Source organism: Homalodisca vitripennis, chromosome 1 (assembly GCF_021130785.1).
Source record: "Homalodisca vitripennis isolate AUS2020 chromosome 1, UT_GWSS_2.1, whole genome shotgun sequence".
Lineage (NCBI taxonomy): Eukaryota > Metazoa > Arthropoda > Insecta > Hemiptera > Cicadellidae > Homalodisca > Homalodisca vitripennis.
The window spans coordinates 168,136,098-168,158,143 of record NC_060207.1 but is presented as its reverse complement, the minus strand read 5'-3'; the positions used below and the strand labels follow the sequence as shown (position 1 = coordinate 168,158,143).

General features: G+C 30.6%; 1 protein-coding gene across 10 annotated transcripts; it reads right to left on the bottom strand.

Annotated features, from left to right (window-relative positions):
- Window positions 1–213: 213 nt before the first annotated feature.
- On the bottom strand, window positions 214–21,013 carry LOC124352700 (alpha-1,6-mannosyl-glycoprotein 2-beta-N-acetylglucosaminyltransferase-like). 10 transcript variants are annotated; one of them, XM_046802305.1, is made up of 8 exons: window positions 20,892–21,013; window positions 19,821–19,992; window positions 7,765–7,911; window positions 7,092–7,333; window positions 5,153–5,298; window positions 2,961–3,121; window positions 1,398–1,600; window positions 214–563 (listed from the first exon to the last, which is right to left on the bottom strand). In XM_046802305.1, exons 1-8 carry the CDS (start codon window positions 20,900–20,902, stop codon window positions 344–346), a joined length of 1,302 nt encoding a protein of 433 aa, XP_046658261.1. In that variant the 5' UTR covers window positions 20,903–21,013; the 3' UTR covers window positions 214–343. The 10 variants fall into 10 exon arrangements, with proteins under 10 accessions (XP_046658261.1, XP_046658265.1, XP_046658266.1 ...); XM_046802309.1 differs by having other exon boundaries at window positions 19,821–19,920; window positions 20,892–21,012; XM_046802310.1 differs by having other exon boundaries at window positions 7,765–7,884; window positions 19,821–19,920; window positions 20,892–21,012.
- Between the last annotated feature and the right edge of the window lie 1,033 nt (window positions 21,014–22,046).

Sequence of the window (22,046 nt, the reverse complement as noted above, 5' to 3'; positions counted from 1 at the left end):
AGAGCCAGTTCATTAGCACAGAATTTTAGTACTTTGGAAGAGATTTCATTAACTTGTGAGTTTACCCAAACTAGCATTTTCTATCAGATAAATAGTTTCGATTCTTAGACTGAATTGGACTCATTCCAGTCACATTATGAAAATAGTTTGAAACCATTGTGATTTTGAGCAAAGTGAGCAGGGGCTGTTATAGTTCCAATTACCAAACAAATAAACTGTACAAAAACACTATTTATTAACAAATTATAATACTCGTAGATACAAAATTCGAGCTATATACAATCCATATCAATATAGGATTAATCACATGTATACATAAACAATTGGTAAATGTATGTTTCCGTCAGCTAGTATCCAGAGAAGTGATGTCGAGACACAGTTGGATGTCCCGAGGGTCAGACCAACCTCCCCATCCCTTCTGAACTCTCGCCTGATGATAATTCCTCCCTAATATAATCAAGCTTTCTGGGAAAAAGTACCTCTTCTCCGACTCCACCAAGTCCTTGGCTGATTGGAGCGAAGTCTCAAAGTTGCAGTCATCTCTCTGGTTATGCATCCCATCACTTCAAAAAGCACAATTTTGTATTATGTTCAAAGCTAAAATAATATGAATATTGTACTTTAACCTCTAGTTCAATAAACTAATTCCATGGGAAAGGTATTGAATACAATGAAAAAAGTATTGAAGAACCCAACAGACTGTAATGAAAGTATTGCCAATCAACCCAACAAAGTAAATTCATCACATTTATTACTGTGTCACAATGATTATTTGTAATTAGTTTGTTTACAAATTTGTTTATTCTCAGATTTCTTTTAGTTATCATTAAGGCTACCCATAAGTTGAATGTACAAATTTTATCATTTTTTAATCTTTAATTTTGATCTCAAAATCAGTAATGTTGTTCATTGGATTAAAAAAACCATGTATCAAGTCTCTAGGATCTTTCTACCAATAGTTATCTTACGGACGGATAGACAAACAGACGACCACATGATTTTAAGAAGGTTCTTTCTTGTCCTTAATGAATTGCTCCCTGAGTATTGCATCTCCTTTATTGTAATCAATCAATTTTACAATTTTAAACAGCTTGAAGTTTTCTAAGCAAAATAAATTAAATGGGTAGTAGGAAATTGTTTTGTTAAAATCATTATCTCTATTTCTTTTTTCAAATTCACGTCTTTTATCTCAAGGCAAAAGTTTTAACGTCCTTTTGGAAAACAACAATAGGATTACAAAGTCAAATCTGAATTAAGATACTGGTAAAGCACTCTTATTGAAGTAAATGTTTCATGTACTACAAGAATGTATTTTAAATTTTATGACCGTGTATCAATAGAGAATCATAGCATAAGTTCAGATTTTCTGTTTTGGGGCTATTATTGCTTCTACTTACCAGTCTCCCACATGGAATACCCGGGAGGCTCTCACAACGAGTGGTGTTAGTTTCTGGAAGAAGCATTGCTGTGCAGCATACTGGTAACTCCAGTCCCAATTGTAGTCATCAAATGTGCAGAACACACTGGCACATTCTCGCAGTACGTTCCAGAACGTGCGATTGAATGAGAAACCTAGGTTGTTCCATTGTCCTATATCTACCTGGGCATACAAATATATTACAGAATCAGAAGGTTGGAAACTGTAATATTTATGATGAATCTCATTATGGATTCTGCAGCGATGTCTTCTGAGCTACATGTTAAAAATTTTATACATTTATTTTCTCAAAGAAATCTTTTTTTACAATATTTTTAACAAAATTGAAAATTGAATAACAAGCTTAAAACTAGTATTTTCTTACAAGTAGATTTACAAAATTGATATTTCAAATAAAATCATAAGTGCACATAAACGTTTCTTCCCCAAAATACTAGGGTCTTACAAAATACTCGTGCCTTTTTTAAAGGCCCGAAAACGGTTGACTTTACAGGAAAATGCAAGAGATATTTTTTGTAGATTATCGTATGAGGAATAATTTTTATACTGACCTTTATTGGCCTCCAAGCCATACGTCGCAAGATATTCGTGAAAAACTGATTTTTGTGACCTTTTGACCCTTATAACTTTTTTAGCCAGCACGATATCAATGTCGATTTTTCATATCTTCATTGAAACGCTATAATGAAGGTGTATACCAAAATTCAGCTCACTAGGAATTTTTACGCAGATAAAACCTTAAATGACTGGACGATAAGCGTTCTACAAAGTATCAATTCTGCAATTTACAATTTTTTTATGGAGAAGCTGATCCCCTTTTAAGCCTTATTCTATCTGTTCTCATGGGCCACCAGCCTGTTAAGATTTTATCAAACAGAGTAAGGGGAGAGTCAATACAGTACAAGATTGATGGTACTAATAAAGTGATTCTGTTAGAATGTATTGAAATTCTATCGTGCCTTTTTAATTCTTTTTTTAAACCATTTTCAATGCTGTGGTTGTATTCTTTTCATTATCAGTGTTTTTGGAATGGATAACTTCCTATTTTTATCATTCAAATAACATTGTGTCAATTATGTTACTTTAAAGTATGTAAATAATATATAACTGCTGGCCATAGTTAAACTCGTATATTTAATGATGGAAAGTTCTTTGTTGTAGTTATCAGGACTGAACAGGACATTTAACAATCTGTGTACCATTGAATTATATTCAGTAATCTTATGTGGATATGGGTGGTATGAATTAGTGTGAGTAGTTTTGTCTGAAGCTTTGGGTTTTTTGCAAAAATACTGTATTCAAGTTAGCTATTGTAGTTATGGAGTGTAAGATCAAGAAATGTTTTTCTTGGACTCTCCTGCACTTATAACCATCCATGGAACTATAAATTGCTCTTGTCCACCATCTCCTCTAGTACTTGTAAAATAGTAGTTCTCCATTGTAAAGAACACCTCAAAGTGTTAAACTGTTACAGCATTCTAAATTGTGCTATATCATTTTTCTCCAATAATTAAATACACACCTTATTCGCTTCCTCTTCATAACTTAGAGTTTTTGTGAAAGTCCCAAGGTGAAAGCTGTTGCATTCAGTACAATTGTCTACGGAAAAGTCGATCATCAGATGTAGTGTATGTAGGATGTCAGGGGCTACGTAATAATCTTCCTCCAGGAACAGAACATAACCTTCAATAAATTAGAGCATTGTTTCAGGATAACTATATTGAAGGACATACATATTTAATTATCTAGTACTAGTAGAATTTCTTGCAACTATAATTAACTAATTAGATATACCAACAATGTCAATTGGCCTCATGAGGATTACATAACTGTAACTGACATGGTAGACAATATTAACCCTCTGATTGCCAGATAAAATTTTTGGAGACTAGTCTCAGATGTTTTCAATATTACCATCTGGCACCCATATGGTAATAAATATTGTTGGTAAAATAGTACACATTAAGGGAACAAAGTTCCCTATTTTGTGAGCTTCAAGATGGTATCTGCTCACTTTGCCATCAGCAACCATGTCTTGCCAACTCCAACAATCTGGTACGTGAGAGCAACTTGGTATAGGAACACAATGCTGTTTTTATTTATTAAATCAATACAGAAATTTCTCCAAAAGCATAAATTGTTCATGAGTGGTGCCAGTTTTCATGAGGGTTGAAATGGGAAGTTAGCAAATCAGTTAAAAACACCAAATAAAATGGTTGGGTATAAATTACCATATAATCGTTAGAAAAAAGACACTCTTCACTCTTATTTTTTAGCTTGACTTGTAGAAATAAAATAAATAGGTTTTTTTTACTGCTATTGATGTTTATTGTTAGCTTTTGTATCTTATTATTGGGGTTAAGTAAAGTTATCAGATACAAAACAAATGAAACTATCACTAGGGTTCAAACTATTTCTAACCTTTCAATTTCTCAAAATTCATAGAAACCTATTTAAATTTAGATTTTAATTACAGCCACAACACGGGAAAATTAAATTTTTAAATGATCCTGAGAAATTTGCTTAACGTATTAAGGTTCCTTCTTTCAAAAGGGAAAACATTAACACAACAAAAAATTTCCTTGAAAATATTTATTACACTTTTAACAAACTAAAGCATTATGTAAGCAAGATCAATTTGCCAATGAAATCAAAATTGACTTGGAGCATGGCTGATTGTTTCATAATGTTATACAAAATTCAGATAGTTACATCACCATTAGCAAAAGAGATCAATAGTCTAAAAAATTACCTAAAAGTTACCATATTCAGTTTCTTTATCTTGTGTAAAGGTTAGTTTTATGTGTGTCAAGTTGAAAAATATAACCTTTGCAAAACTTACTGTTTAGTATTTTTAACCCTTTTGCTAATTTCCCATTTCAATCTTCACCAAAACCAGTGTATCTAATGATCAACTTCTGTGTCAGGGCAAATGTCTCTATTGTTTCATAAAAAACTAGTTTGTATTCATGAACAAAAACAACAAACATGAACATGTGCAATGCAAATTGGTTCTTACTTCCTGGACTAAAAGAAAGCGCTTTGCCTGCACCCCTTTCCAATTATGTCAGATAGAACCAAGTTGGTTCATAGTTCATGTAAGCAATTCATATTCTATTAATCCATTTCAACAGAGGATATTATGTTCAATTACAGATTATGTATGTCTGGCCAGTTTCCTGTATGTCAGTCAATGTTATAGCCTCTTCCCTATCTATCTCTTATTTAATACCTTTACATAATAAACAGGTAGAAATAACTTTTATTACTATCCAAATTACTGGTGACTTCGAGCTGATCAAATACCCTGTTTATCTTTCACCACCAGTAATGTTTTTCCTACATTTTTCATACATTTTTAGGTTGACGATTTGATATATATATATATAATTTCAATAAACATTGAATCGCAAAAAGTACTTGCTCCGCCAGGAGTCGAACCCGGATCTCTCACTTGCCGGGTGAATGTGCTATATATATATATATATATATATAAAATTAAACTCAAAAAGTCCTGATATCCAGACGTTAGTATTCTTCATCATTTACAGGTACATGCGTATAACAGGAGATTGGTATTTCTTGGCACTTCTTTGCTTATCATTGAAAAGGGGAAATATAACAAGCCTTAACAATATTTATTACCCGCTGTATAACTAAGGTTAGAAATAATAAATAGAAATAGAGATGGCAAATAGAAATAATTTCTATTACCATCAAAATTTTTGGTGACTTTGAGGTGATCAAACACCCTGTTGATCTTCCACCACCAGTGATGTTTGATCTGGGTGACCTCACCCTGTCTGTAGTGTCCATAATGGTCTGGGGTCTGGGCACCCTGGCAGTCCAGCTGTTTGGCCCTGCAACTCTATTCTGTCAACATCTTGTAAGAGCTATCCTCAAACATTGTAAACATATATTTCTGTCCATGTATTAGTTCTATTCAAGGTTTAATGACAAATTTAAGTGATGGGAATTTTCCCGGTAGGTGTAACTGAGAGGTTTGGTGGATCTTGATTCTTCTACAAAACCAGGAGTTATGGGAACTATCTACAAAACCGTACAGACAAATAGTTTATAATATTAACAGAAGGTAATTATGTACTTCACAAAAATTTTGTTTGTCAACAAAAACCTTTAGATCTGAGGTTTTTAATAATTTTTAACACCTCAATTAACTTTTCCACATTACCCAAACCATCATGAGTGCAGAACCAGCATCAAGGTGAGACTTTCAAAAGGGTAGCTTTTCCCAGCATCATGGGAGGAATTTGGATCATAGTTTTAATAAATTCAAAATGGAACAGGATTGGCAGCTAATTTACTACTTATAATTTATTTGTAGTAATTAACTGTGACTGTAGAACTCAATGCTAAAGTGATATTGCAATCCTTCTTCATTCCAGAATATCATGTGGACATATCTACATTTTATAAAATTAATTGTTGAAAGGTCTTGAAAATGTTTTATGCGATCTTGTAAAAGTTCACAAAGGAGTCAGAGACTGTTTATAATAAAACAAGATAAATTAAGCAGAACAAAAATATGGCACATAATTATTATTATATAGTTTAAAATAATTCAAATGTTAAAACGTGGATAAAGTATTTAGGTGTTAATTAAATACACCTGCATGAAAAATCTAGTATAAACTGATCCATATATGATCATAGCTGATATATAAAAATGCAACAGATATTTTATTTTCAAAATTCAATTTATTAATTGGATATCCCAAAACAAATATTATCACTAATAACCAAAGTTTTTATTTTTTAAAGAGCTTTTTTCACCATTTTGTTAAGCATCAGCATGTAAGTATCAGCAAATGCATGTAAGTAATGATCATTTAACTAATATTTTTAATTAATTTGGTAGATGTTAGATAAAAGTGTACATGCACATAGCTAATAATATATTTATGCCAAATTTTATCAAAATCCATTAGTCAAGTCCAATGTTTATTACATATACAGAGACACAGTTTTTCAAAAAAATATTTTTATTTACCCGAAACATTTCACTGAAATTCAATATTATTATTATTTTTACAACTACAATATTTTTTCTGTACTTTTTGTATTTGGTAGCGGGGTTAAAGTAAAAACGTGGCAATCATTGTAGGATATAATAAACCACAGATTCTTTTTTAAATTTGAAATTCCAAAACCACATTAATGTCAAACTATTTTTTATGACTATTTAGAAATAGTTGTAAGAAATACTTGTGAATAGTCTAATGATATAGTTTAACTTCAATTTTGTATTAATATAACTTGTCCTGAATTGTGTACACTTTTTATATGTACTTTTGGTAAATAACTTGAAATTGAATATGGAAACTGGATTAGTTTTTAATTTATACATGTTTAGAAATACTTTAACTAGAACTATAAACACTACTGCTACTGCTCTTAGATAGTTTGTTCTCATTTTAAATTTGAATAGTAACAATAATGAGCAGCAAAATACTCAACATAGCCGACAAATTTACTGCCATATTGAAGTCTGAAGTCTTATTTTAACTTCATAACCTTTAAGAATAAATATCATTAGAAGGATCTTCAGCCAACCAAGGAAAATGTAAATTTATTATTAACAGTCTATGTACTTTTGCAACTAAGTATACAAAACATTCAACACTGTACTTACTTTTGAACACCCACATCCCAAGGACAGTCATTAGGACTGAATCCTGGGAACTCTGCAGGATATAACTGAATACTGAATGGTAAGAATATTTGCATCACTGGCGCGAAATCAACAGAATTCACTACTTCATTGATTTCCTCGTCAAAGTAATCATGACTGAATATCAGAAGAGAAGAATTGATACCCACTACTGAATGAAGGCTTTCAATGAGTCCCCTCAAGTGAGCTGATCTTTTGTGAACCTGTAAGTAGGAATGGTTTCAGCACTGAACAGAATATTCCATACACTAATTTTATGTGACTAAAGCTGTTTTATGTTCTAGTTCTAAATGTTATAACCCTGCTAAATCTCAAATTTTCACACACTATCCAGCTAATTTTGAATGTGAAACATAATTATCGAGTCTCAAATATTTAACATTTAGTTACTAAGGTTTTATTTGTTAAAATCATATCTGTAAATACAATTCAAATGAAGTAAATGCTAAATGGCTTTTCTTTTCATGTTCATAAAAAAATGTTTCTTTCATGTTAATTGTTATAAAAAAATATGTTACCTTCAGTACAATGAGAGTTATAATCTGGTTGTTGAATTAAGATTCTATTCTAACAACATGAATCATTTAGTACTTCATTATACTTATAGCTTGAATCTGAAAAAAATCACATTTACCTGAATCACGAAGACAATGGTTTCTTCTGTAATCTCAAATCTATCAGAGTTTCTGATTGTCTGCGCTTTGTTGATGTCTTCAACTTTATTCCTTAATTGTATCACTGAAGAATTGTCCTTCTTTGGGCAAACAGTTAACATGAATACCTAGAAAATGTACTGTACAAGCTAACTAAATAAATACTGTAATAAAAAAATGTGTTAAACTTAAAAATCAAATAAGATATGATTAGGAAACATATATGTACAGGAATGTTAAGTAGAAATCAGTGAAACAAATTACTGTTAACTCAAGAGCTGTAAACTGCAGTAGTGAGGAATAACTTAACCCTGGAAGTTCAGTCACACATTATTATCATAGTGAGAGACATTTAAACATTAAAAAGTTATAAGTTTACGACATCATGTTTGAATAATTACTTTAGTTTGAACAATTTCTTCATTACTCATAATGTTAATACTACCAATAAATTGCTTAGATTTAAAAACATTTCAAATTTGAAGAAAGTTACTAAACTTCTAAAAATATATGCACATGGTTTTCCAATAAACCTATTTCACTCAGAAGTTTTAGGTTTCGACAGTGCAATTCGAAACTAGTGTCTTGAACTATCTGGGTTTGTTTATTATTAATTATTTCAAACTAACCTAAAACCTGTCAGTTTGACTTATCAGCTGATATTCCACCTTGCCAACATTAAATTTACCACATACATTTTTATCCTGTCAATCAATTTATAAAATATTGACTGATAGCAACTATTTATCCAGAATATATTTGTGCACATCAGGTACACAATTGAGTGCAATATGATGTTCCAGACACAATCCCTAATCATGGTGGAGCAACTCAGTTGGTTTAATAAGAAAGTCCTCTGAAAATACTAGATTGAATATTTCATATATATTTGATCTGGATATACATGAAGAACATTATTTATTGTATCTAAATTAATTATACTAGAACTTTTAGGAAATTACAAGAAAAAACCTACTCAATACCTTTCATTTATACCCTATTCAGTATGTCTTGGATTTATCTGAGTGATTGTTTTCAGTATGGAGGAACCAATTCATGTTTATTTTGGTCTCATTACTTGCCCATGAACAAAAGTGCAACAATTCAATTGTATTTTATTTACCCCTTTTAATTCACTAACTCCTTATGTATAAACTTAAAGATATTTGAGTTATTCCAATTTATAACAAGAGTGATGGTGCCAAAATAGATGGCATAAATAACTGGAATATTTAGATTTTTATAAAAAAAGATAATACAAATGTTGTGTTCAGCACCATTTCACCTGTTGTATAATGCAGTGTTTGAAATTTGACGCTGTCACAGACTTGACTCCTGGAATCTGGAGTCAAAGTCCATCTGAAGAGATCCAAAATAGTCGTTAACAAAGAAACTCAAAATGAACTCTCCATCCAAAAAATGCAGTCTGGATGAAGAGGTGGTCTCATTGCCTCATCAGGTGCACAATTGAGTGCAATATGATGTTCCAGACACAATCCGTAATCATGGTGGAGCAACTCAATTGGTTTAATTAGAAAGTCCTCTAAAAATACTAGATTGAATATTTCACTACCGATAATGGCTGAAAATCAAGACATTAAATTGAATACCCTCAAATATTCAAGTCTCGAGCATTAATCTGCTGAAACTCCCAAAAATACTACAAAAAAATGTAAGTGTGAATTTTGATTGCTTAAACCTCTAGGAGAAATATAATAAAGCACAAACTAATACTGAAAATGATGCATTTAAGTGTATTTCCCTCTCGGAAGATGATTGGGTGAGACTGAAGATGCCATACAAATATTTTTTATTTAACTGTCTCACCTGTGGATAGAAACAACTCTATTTTACTGACTAAACCAGTTTTCAGCTTAGACATAAAATCCCTTGAAGATTTTTCTAGTGTATTGAAGCCTTTAAAATCTTACTGAAAACTTTTATGTTCTGGTCCTAGTCAGCAATAAAAATTTAATTATTAATGAAAATAAATATATACAAAACCAAGACTCTCACTGGAGCTTGCTCCTGTACGTGAAAGATAAAAACTTTTTTTTCTATTTTGAGTCTCTTGAAAATGGAAACTGTTACTCTGTCAAAACAACTTTAGATAGAATAGTGAAACAGTTGGAACTAGAGAACACAGGAAACTTGCAAAAAAATTTAAGACATGTAAATGTGCACAACTTGCTTCAGTATTGTGTAACAGAAAATGTGAATACAACAGACTGCGGAATCTATGTCCTATGTTGATAAAGGCAACAAAGCCTGCCATCAAAGGTACAATCAACAAAAATGTAAACAAATAAGTGACTTCATTACACCAAGAATACACTAATAAAGCAACTCACAAGTTAGTAAATGGTAATCCTTGGAGCACCATTGGACTGAGGTTAAATTAAAGTACAAAAGACTAAATGGAATACCCAAGAAAGCTGTATGAAATACCTACATAAAATAAGTACATGGCTTTATACAACATTGATATTATGGATGAAAACTAAAATTTATGATGAGCAGTGCAACCTCAAACATGTGACCAACAATTACAAAATCTAAAACTAGTACATTGAAAACTCTAGCTGTGTTGAACATTTATGGTTTGAACCACCAGAAGTAAATCTGACAGTCGAGGAAACTATATTTCTAAAAAGATATGTAAATCCAATCAATGGAGAGATGAATACTTTCGGTTATGTAAGGCTAATCACAACATTAATTAAAGTTTTTGAATCTAACATTAAAGACTCTGTAGACTCAACTAGGAGGGACAAATAATTGCCTAAATATTGACTGTCAGTATTTAACAATTATTTAATATAAATCATAACAAGGATCCTAATGTATTATTAATCATAACAGACTAGAAAGATTTCATTTAATGCAACATGGTATTCATTTGAATGGTCTTGGTAAAACTAAATTGACCCTTATTATTATTCAAGCTATTATTTGGTGGTATGGTCAGAAAAGATCCTGAAAATTGTATTAATTATAACAATTATCTGCTAGTAATGTAAATAGCAACCTGGCTGGTGACTTGAGTTTAAACTTCATCATACTAAGAGCTAGGTAACATTGAGCATGACACCAATATTAAATCTTCTTTTGAACCCAAAAAAAATATTGTAATCCTAAAACCAAATTAAAATAATTTAAGAAAATATGACAAAGGTTCTAGAACATTTCTGCAACAGCTTTTTCACATTGTATATCTCTACATACTTCAATAAAGAGAAACAGATGAGCACAGGTGTTGCTGGGGTTTTTAAGAAAAAATTTGAAAACCTAACTTCTGCAATCTTATTATTGAAAACTTGGCCTACCAAAACTACCAAGGCTCTTATCTTATCTTGAGTTTAGTCACAAGGCAGGTGTACAAAACAATTCTTCAATAATTTCTTATGATGTAGCATTTCCGAGCTTAATTGAAGATTTTACAACAAAAAAATTCAAGAATTATATTTTCATCTATGTGTAGTGTACATGGTAAGATCAAAATATAACATTTTGTGAAGAATATTCATAAATTTCAAGTTAGCACTGGAGCTAGTGTGGCGGTAGTGATACATAATGAGCAAAGTTAAACCGATCTAAGAAATGGACTCTCTTATCCATAGTTTGTAGAAAATGTATGCAAATTTCTTCATGTTTCAATCCAGGAAGATGAAGACAACTATAATATTAATAAGACTGATGACAATGTATCAACAACTGTATCATTGTCTAACCCAAACTCCAAGATGGTTTCTCCCCACGTTTGCCAGCCCGGATTACCAGCCAACATTGATTGCTCACCTACAAACCAGTCCAATGTGATTAAGGTTCCAGTGAAAACTTCACCATCTCAAAGTTCACAAGTGGGCAAAACTGCCTTATGAAAGCTATAATGAGAAACATATAACGAAAAAGTGTACATGTAAGGTTGATATTAGAGGAGTCTTAAATGGTAGTTCTGGTGTGAATCATGTAAATAAATGTCTAAGTACCTCTAAGAATAGCCTAATTATAATGCACCAAAATATACAGTACTTAGTAAATAGAATACAAATGCTGCAGATCTATATATATAAAAATGAAACTGTTCGTGTGTAACAGCATCACTCACAAACGGCTGGACGGATTCGCCTAATTTTTTTTTTAATTTGTTCATCTTGATCTGTAGAAGGTTATAGGATACTTTTTATCCCTTTCCCGATTCAGGATTCCGCCCCACTGGTTACAGAAATACCCGTAAGAAATGCATTGCAGCAAACATATGTTATTAAGTGAAAGAGTCTTTTCAAATTTTTAATCAGCTGTTCTTTGTAAACATATATAATGCGACAAAAAATATATTTATATATAAATTTCTTTACACTTATAGTTTTAAAGCATAGAGTAAGCTTAAGAGAAACGACAAATTTTGTTTAAACTGTTTCTGCAATCATAATATATAAAAATGAATGTTTGTGTGTTTGTCCTTTATAGACTCAGAAACTATTGGACCGATCACTATGAAAATTTGTATTTTTCTATGTAGAAGGTTTATACGCAATGCCCATTGATGTAACTAACCACCAGGCTGTACTGCAAGATATAAAAGTTATCAAAGCGCCTGCACATTATAAACTGCAATTACAACACAGTAGTTACGTATATTAAAATATCCAAACACTATTTGAAGGCAAAGAAATATACGGGCAAAGCTTAAGAGACGCGTGCGAAGCCGCGGGAAACAGCTAGTTACTTTTAATGAAGTGCAGACTAATATTATTGCCTTTAGTGAACATTCTATGAAAGATTCTGATATGCAACGATTAAATTTTGCTGTCTGTAGACTGTGTAATTATTATTGTAGAACATCAACTACTGGTGGTGGAGTTCACACGTTAATGTAATTTCAAAACAAATGAAATTACCATCAATACAAGAAATCTAACTACATAAGAACTGTTTTGAATGCTCCACATGTGAATTCAAATTTATGGGAATAACTTTTATTTTAGGCTGTATAATTATATAAGGTCACCAAAAGCTTCTTATGATGAGCCTTTTTTGAAAAGATTAATCATTTTTCCCACTAGGGTTACAAACAATTCATCTAGTACTATAGACAATTGTTTTACAAACATGAACACAAATCAATTATAAGTCTTAGGAGTAATAAGAGAATTACTAAAAATTAAACAGAACAACTAAAAAATCAGAACAACAGCATTACACAAATCATCAGGAAATTTGTAGGTACTAAACTCTACAGTCTTGAATGATTGTTTTGATGCACCAATTGAGAAGAAATATATGTTAAATCACTTCATCAGTGCTGCTGAGGAGACAGTGTTGCCAAATCTCCATCAGCCTCTTACTGACAACATTATTGTAAATATACTCCATAACTTAAATAAGCAGCACTTCAATTTCCAAACTATTGGCAGTAATGAATAGTAGTGAATCATATAGTTGTTTTAAAATTTTTGACAACAAACATTCTACGGGATATGACAAAATATCTATAACACTAATAAAGCAAATTCAGTTTGAGTTGGTTGTTCACTGACCCACATTAAAAACACATCATTAATTTCCTGATTTTTCCAGATAAACCGAAGCTCCCTGAAGTATTACCAATTTAAAAAAGAGAGACGTTCAAGATGTAACAGTTATAGCTAATGCCTCTCCTTCAAAATTTTAGTCAAATTTTTGAACAAGTTATATATAAACAATTATTACATTATCTGGAAATGATTAATTTTTATTATGAGGTACAACATATATTTAGTCCAGGAAACTCCACTGTGACAGCACTAAATGACTTTGTAACTTCAATTGCTTAAGCTGTGAATACAGAAGAAGTTGGTATATTTATGGATCTCAGTAGGGCATTTGATAGTGTATAACATTGCATTTTGTTAAATACATTAAACAATATTGGTATAAATAACAGAACCCTAAAGTTGATAAAATCATATTTAGAAAATATGAAGTAATATGTTGAGATTAGTCATACATGAACAATCAACTACATAAAATCACTTCATTAATTAAAAATTGTTAAAAATGGTGTTCCTCAGGGCTCCATTTTGGGTCCATTATTATTTCTCTGTTACCTTAAAGGTGTGCCATAGAATGTTTCCAGAAACAGTGCAATTTGTTTATAAGCTGATTATGCTAACTTACTTTCAGGAAAGTCAGTTAAAGAAATTGAAATGTCTTGTTTTTTAAACCTATCACATCACACACCGGTCAATTTCTTTTCCTCAAAAAGTTTACTTTTGAATAGGGAAAAAAATAATTATACAACATTTAGGACAAAACAATCACAAGAAATGAATCCATTATTATAAATAGGTACCAATGAATTAGAACAGATTGATACTGTTACATTCCTAAGACTATGTATGTTAAACATATGGGGCATCCAAGTAGATTATTTAAAATCTAAAGTTTCTTCAGGTAGTTATGCACTTCTGAAAATTATTAGTTTATGTGTCCTTAATAATCTAAATCTTGTTTACTTACAATATACAGTATACACATTTTAGAATCTGTCTGTTTAACTACAGAATATTATATAAAATCTATCTTTGGAGAGAGTTCAACAATATAACACTATAAAAGAACTGAAAATTAAAAAATATAGAAAAACCGATATTAGAATTTATTAAAAAGAAATATACTTATATGGGTATAATACCTTTTAGAAAAACTCCACAGGAAAGAAAATGTATTAAAGATCACCTGAAATTAAAAAAAAATGTACTGAAGGAATAATTACTTGAAAACCCCCCTTATTCTGTAAATACGTTTTATTTAAATTAAAATGGTAAGAGATATTTATTTTATCACTGGCAGTTACCCGTGGCTTTGAACGCAATTTTGCAGGTTTTGCACCATTATGAGCACCTCTGGTTTGAGTCAATTTTATTCGACGCCAATATTGAGTTTAACTTCCCAAGATGAAAAAAATATCACTGAAATCTGAAATGGCTTTAAAAATAATGGTTATTCCTACTATTAATAGAAATTACTTACATTAGAATATACTCAATATATATGTAAATAAACTGAAAATAATAAACAATGTATATCCAGAATAGTTTATTACATTTAACAGGCTTTTTGAAATAATATTTTACAACTTTAGAGACCAAGATGGCATTTTTCACTACTTTAAGGCCAGTGGGGCATAGCCCTGAGAGATTTTCAAAATAAGAATAAGCCTATACATTCATCCCAGAGATCGTAAGAACGTCTATGAAAAATTTCAGTACAATTGGTTGAACAGTTTGTTCGTGAAAGCAAAACAAACAAACAAAGGCACTTTGGCATTTATCATATTATTAGGATATACAGAGTAAAACACTGTAATAATTAGTATTTTATTTTGAATAATACTTTGTATTGTTGTTTAATTTATTTGATACTTACTAAATGTGACACTATTTTGTACATTATACAGTATGAATAAAGGATACTTTGATTTAATTGATTAGATTTGCAACTTGTAGACATCCCTGTACTCTGTTAATACTGTGTGTTCCGGATAGACTGGTGGTGGTGATGGGGGTGATATCTTCGCCTATATAATTATTTCATTTTGATAATGGGATTCATGAAAAGAATTGCTTTGCTTTTAATACACCTAGTCTTTTAATATAGTTTTAAATTGACAACAAATTTCATGATATATTCAGGATATAATTTATTGTTTTGAAACTGTATTTGACAATATACCTGCTCTTTAACTTATGATAACGTAATTCATGAATAAATTATGTCTATATCTATGCATTGTTTTGAAAGTTAAAATATTTTATATGGAATTTCCAATATTAAGTAAATGTTTTCAAACCATTTAAAAATATCACTGATGGTTTGCTTACAGCATAATCAATGTAATTATTTCTTAATTAAAGAGAGGTTGTACTGTCAACAAATTAATTGAACTATTTCAGAGTTAAACTTAAGAGTTAAATTATGTATAAATGATACAAATAATGTAAATAAATTGGGCCCAAAATCGAACCTTGTTTGGTGTTTTCTTTTATTTAAATGTGTGTGTAACTCATTGCTATGTCATCAAAATAATGAAAAAGAAGTAAATTGTAAAAAATATTTTTACTGCTGCAGCAACTGAGAAACATAAAACTAATTGCTACATAAAACAAATTATATGTCTCTCTGCTGATTTCTCTGTATGCTGTTTATTGATTCTACACAGGACATCAAAAAATAAAAACATATTCTGACCATGTCACTAAATAAATTCTCTGCATTTTATTTTACATAATAGTCATTGGTATTTATGGAATACTTGTGGTTAGTGTGAAGAATACATTATCTCTTATTTTGTTATCTTATCTAAACTGAGTGATAATTATTGAATCAATGACTGATAACCTGTTAAATCAATGGGTAGTGTGAATAAAAACAAATATTTGTTTAAAACTAGTTTTTTTTCAGCAAGAGCTGTGTTTCAAGTAAAAAAGAAAAGTAAGCATTTTCTAGAGGTAAAATGTACTTTAAAATATTTGAAAGACAAGCAGTTATTTGAAAACTGATCTGAATAAAACCCTGCCACTAGATTCTTTTGGAACAATTGTAAGGAAATTTTCAAGTCTGTTAAGGATAATACTTGATCCCCCCCCCTGGTTTAGCCCTTGTTTATTGTATTTTGTATGCCTATCAGTCATGTTACAACCACGGTAGAGATCATACCGATTCGTTAGAGAAAGGTTTACAATTTCTGACAAGTCATAGCTATAAATAGTAAAAAACTTAGATAAGTAGTTGTAAACAGCTAGTTTCATAAACTAAACTGTAGATTTTTTGACAAACGTGTTTCTCATTGTGAATAACACTCATGGTGGTGGAATATCAAGAAGAAAAACCAAATGGAAATATTCCTACTATTTATTAGTAACCTGGTTTTCCAGTCTGGTATAGGACAGGATGGGGCATTCATCGATCTACAGTCAACAACACTATCAGCTATCTTATGGATCAAATCATTGATCAGTAGCATGGTTGTAAGTAAATTTCCAACAACGTGATGATAGGGCAAATGAATGAGCCTGGGTAATTGACCTGGGTGATTAAGGAAAAGATTTCTTATACTTGTAAATTGTGTAAGGGTTGCTTTGAGAACCGTACCTAAAGTAATAATAAGCGCTTATCCACAGTGTAAAGTATCTCCACGTAAAGTAATCTCCACAGTAAAGGTAAGGATAGAAGATCATGTGACTCTTACACAAACAAATTAATATTTCACGAAGCACTCATGAATATAAATTAAAATCACATCATTTTAGTATTAGATCGCCATTTTTACCATTTATTTATCAAATATTTTTTTATTTTGTCCTGAATCCATCTATAAAAATAAACTTTATAAAGGTTTTTTTGAGTTCTAAGCAAACCAAAAGTGACCAAAAGTGATGACTCTACGTAAGATAGCTTGCTTAGACACTTAAATTATAAAAAAAACTTTTATACGTATTTAAACAATATTAATGATAGAAAGATGTATTTAAAATTCACTAACCATTAGAAAAATTTTTTAAATTATATTAAAGGACTTGTCTTAAACCAATAATTTTATTTAAAGCATGTTATGTTAGTTGGCTTGAAGTAACCTTAAGCAAAACTAAACAAAGTTACTACTAGAATATGCTAATAATTGTATGCTAATAATGTTATGAGTTAGTGGCAGACCATGACAGCGCATAAAATGTTGAGTGCTTGCACGCTAATATAAAGTGGAACATTATGTTATTTTTTCCCATATTTTTATATATACTTCACCATATGTGCTTATTTTAGTGAACAAGTTTTCTTAAAAATTCCATTTAAAACACTGAAACTGTCTTTTAGCTATCTACCAAAAAGTGTGCAAAAAGTTAGTTCTTAAGATACAGCTAAAACGTATGAAAACTTATAACAGTGATTGGAATAGAATTTTATTATTTTGAAAATAATACGTAATGAAGTTTTATGGTAAAAACATTTATTTTGTGACAACAAATCATTAAGATGAATTCCATAGAATGGTTATTTCTTTCAGAATGTTGGAAAATATTCAAGCCAGTCAAAATTACAACCACAATGGGTATAAGGGTAGGTACTACCTCCTTTAGAGTAACTTAGCAAAGTAGTGTGCATGATCACCAGATAACTGAATCGGCAGTTAAAACTTTTTCTCCAAATGGATAAAGAGATTCTAACATCATAATTTTGTGAACATTGAATTTTTCATAATAGGTAATAGGTAATACGTAATAGGTTTGCCTGGTAGGTTTCTCAAATATGGGGATTCCCATAAACAATTGAGATGTGACATATAAACTCACTACAAAATCTGTGCTTAGACACCTACAAATTCCATGCCAAGTCAAAAAGACAATTTTATTAATGAATTTCATAACCACTCATTTAACTAGACAATAGACAATTACCTAGTTGAACCACGGATGTAGCCAATTGTCAAACCACTTTATTCCATAATACTGGAAGGTGCAAAGAATAGCGCCACTAGAATAAACTAAACACTAATATTAATTTCAAAATATAAATAAAAAAGGTAACATGTAGCTTGGTAGTTGTTGAAGATATAAACCACCATTAAAGTACGCGGAACTTAAAGTTTGAAGGATTAAAGTAATGACATTTGATAGTTAATTTCTAATCAATTACCAGGTTGGGATTCACAACTGAATTTATGACCACATTAGTTAAAAATCTTTGACTGGCAAAATGTTAGAGATGGTTTCTTGGGACTTCTGTTAGCTTATCTAAAATGTTCTACGCTTTGGGAGCAGGGAAGATTTTTCAAAAATGCTATTCTACAATCTCACATCAAAAGGTACAATACTGAACAATATATGACCATTTGTAATGCCTAATTGAGATAGCTTATAAAAGTAATGAATTTGGTCGTGTTATGAGTGCTCATAGTGTTTGAAATAAAGACATAAAAACAGCAAACCCTAAAATTTCAACAATCAGGTGAAATGAAATACTAATTCAATTATAAACATATTGGTTAATTGATTTCTTTTGTATGTCAGTTTTTGTTTGATTATATTCTTATTTTTATTATATATATTTTTTTAATAAGAAAGATGACATTTTTTGTTTTTTGACTAGTAATGTATATTTTTATAGATATATTGAATTGACTTAGTTCAATGTATACAAATGTACATTTTATGGAATAGAGAAGTTTTGATTTGATTTCAGGACTTGGATTTGAGTTTCCAGGTTCAAAGGGATTTTCTAAGGAAGCAATATTATATGCAGATTAATAATTTAATTTCATCAAATATTGGAATTTTAATGCAATAGCAATTTTAATAGTATAGAGTGATCATTAAGTTGTGCACATAAAATAGAATGTTTTTGTAAATAGTAGTTTTGATGAATTATTCATATTGACTCCCGCAAGATAGTATCAAATGTACTACCAACAAAAAATGTAGACACCATTGAAATAGATACTAGCCACATTAAGTCTGTAGTATTGTTGAGTTTACTGCTTTGTAAATATGACGTTTCCTAGGAGCAGCGATTTTTTATTGTTGAACAGTATTTATCAAGCCGATTATATGCGTATGTTGTTAACGAATATCGTGAGAATATAGTTAAGTAATTTGTATATACTAATAATAATTCAAGTTTTTTACTACTCGATTACCTTTTGATGTGCGTGACTGATCACTATATATGTAAACTTTCTAGACTGATTGGCAGAATTGTTAACTAAAATTATTGGAAAGAACTGGAGGAAACCTGTCAACTGAGAAATGTTGTAATCTAAAGTTATCTGAAACTGCTCTAGATATGAAATACATTTTGACATAGTGTGGAGTTTGAAAGGTGCAAAAGGAGAGGACAAAGAAGGATGCAAATTTTACAAGGAGCCTTTTTATGCAAATATATCAGTAAAAGAGTACTGAGAAATCATGAAAACAATACACGTTATAAATTTTTTCATACAGAGTTTCAAAGACAAAATATTGATGCGTGAATGTACCATAGAACATATTTTGCCACTCACCTGACACAAGATAGACTCAAAGATCCCCGCCTCTGACTCTCCATTCTTGGCTCGTTCAGCGATGGTGAAATAGAACTCATAAAGTATCATGAACATGAGGCTGACAAAAAGTAACAACATGAATAGGTATCGTTTAGTTTGCCGCTTCTTCAAATAGAATCCAGATCGCCTGCTACGGTTCGTAGGTAAATATTTATAACAGTTTGACATTTCAATTTTTGAGTGATCTGTATTTGCTATTCAAATTCCCAAAATAATACTATAAAGCACTTTATGTAACAAATGACAATAAAATTAAAGCACTTCTGAATCAAGTTTGAGAGTTTTAATAGAGTTAAAGAGAAAAGTATTAAAAATATTTGTATTCATAGTATGAAAATATTTGGGACACATTTATGCTAAAATAAAAAAGGCATAGAGCAGCAAAATAAAGTAGGTAATAACTTAGAGAGAGGTCTTGATGCCAATGGCTGCCTGAGTCTCCCCACAAGTGTACACGACAATCTGCAGTGCCATAAACAACGTATATAATTGATACAAATGTTTACTCCTTTTATCACTGCTTACTAGTTTTACCAAGGTGTCAGACTGAACACACAGTCTTCGTTGGTGGGTGGAACAACTGACTTGGTAAAATCATTTGTAAAGTTTCTGGACAAAACTGTTTTATCTGAGCAATAATTATATTTTATGCTTTACTCACAAAACCAAGCAATAACATTTATTTTGCATCAATATTCAACAAAATCAAGAAACCTCATTGATTAAGGACCTACCAAAATACTAATTGTAATAACTGCATTAAATCAATAACAATATTGGTACATTTAATAAGGAACTTAATAATTTGTTTAAAATTTGGGCCTCAGAGGCAGTCAGTTAAAAATAATTAAAGACATCTATCTGTTATTGATCATAGAATTAAGATTTTTCATCATTTAGTCTGATGTTACATTACAAAAAGTGCTTAACAAATTTAAAAATGTAACAGAAATTTACAGTTCTGAAACAGTTAATATTTGACAAAATGTTTTGAAATAAGCAATTTGTTCAAAATATCAAACTTTTTACCTTACAGTCATATCCGTACTACTTGGCTCTCACTTAATTTGGGCAGTGGTCCCAGTTACACACAAAGAAGGTGTGATATATGAGTATGTGGAGTGTAGAGGTGCGACATCTGGTCTGATAGGTTTATCAGCCTCTGTTTCAAGTGCCATTTGCCATTGAACACGGCTTGGCTAGTGTGCAGCTGATAAACACTAAACATCATAAATGCTGTGGCATGTCTTCACAGCATAATGAAGATACGTTTGCACAGTTTAAGAAATCAACCTTAAAACAAACCACACAATAACTGTCAATTATTTACCTACTTCTGTAAGATTTTACTATCATTTTTTTGGAAACTTTCTTTGAAGTAGCCTGTATAAAAACTAATAATGAATAGTAATTGAAGGAAATTAACAAACATTTGAAATATTGCAATGTTTCATTAATTTTGTTTATTTATTTAAGTAATAATTAAGTATGATAACAAACTTAGTTTGGTTCATTTAATTCTCCCTCATCCTCCCCAAGATGTAAGTATGCACCTATATAATAATGATTGATGAAATTTCCACTATCTATCCTGTAAGTATTTTATCTGCACTAATTATCAACCAAATAATTTAAATTTTTACTGATTAATATTTCATCACCAATAATCAGAATACCTACTTCATTAATCTAATATAAAAATTACTAAATATTACTTACATTTTTATTCATTTAATATACAACTGTTTTTAAATAATATATTGCAGTTTTTTTTAGCTTATATGCATTTCAAGTAATTTTATAAATACAATCAAAATCAGGAAAATGTAACAGAAATACAAAGATCCACATACTTATAGCACAAGAAACATTAATGTTATCACTTGAGGAGCTGGACAAATTTCATTCCTGTCTGTCTATCTACATGATATGAAAATGAACTGATCTATAGACTTCAAATTGTGCATAAAGCTTCATTTCTCTTGAGTCCGATGATGGTGCATGTCAACTGATGGGATTTGGCTGAGTCTTAACACAGATATTTTTACATTGGTCTTATGGGTAACTATTATGGCAATGAGAAAATTGCAGAATAAATAAAATTGTAACAAACTGTGTATAATCATATGAGATTTTACAAGTGAGTTAAAAAAATTTAATAGAGTCAATGTTCAAAGTAGGTGA

Bases quoted from the DNA above. Each gene is read 5' to 3' on its own strand.
- LOC124352700 (XM_046802303.1), bottom strand. From the start codon at position 20,030: ATGTCAAACTGTTATAAATATTTACCTACGAACCGTAGCAGGCGATCT. The intron at 5,299-7,091 runs GTAAGTACAGTG...ATAGAGTTGCAG, and splicing joins TGGGATGTGGGTGTTCAAAA to GGCCAAACAGCTGGACTGCC. The intron at 3,122-5,152 runs GTAATAGAAATT...AATTTATTGAAG, and splicing joins AGTCACCAAAAATTTTGATG to GTTATGTTCTGTTCCTGGAG.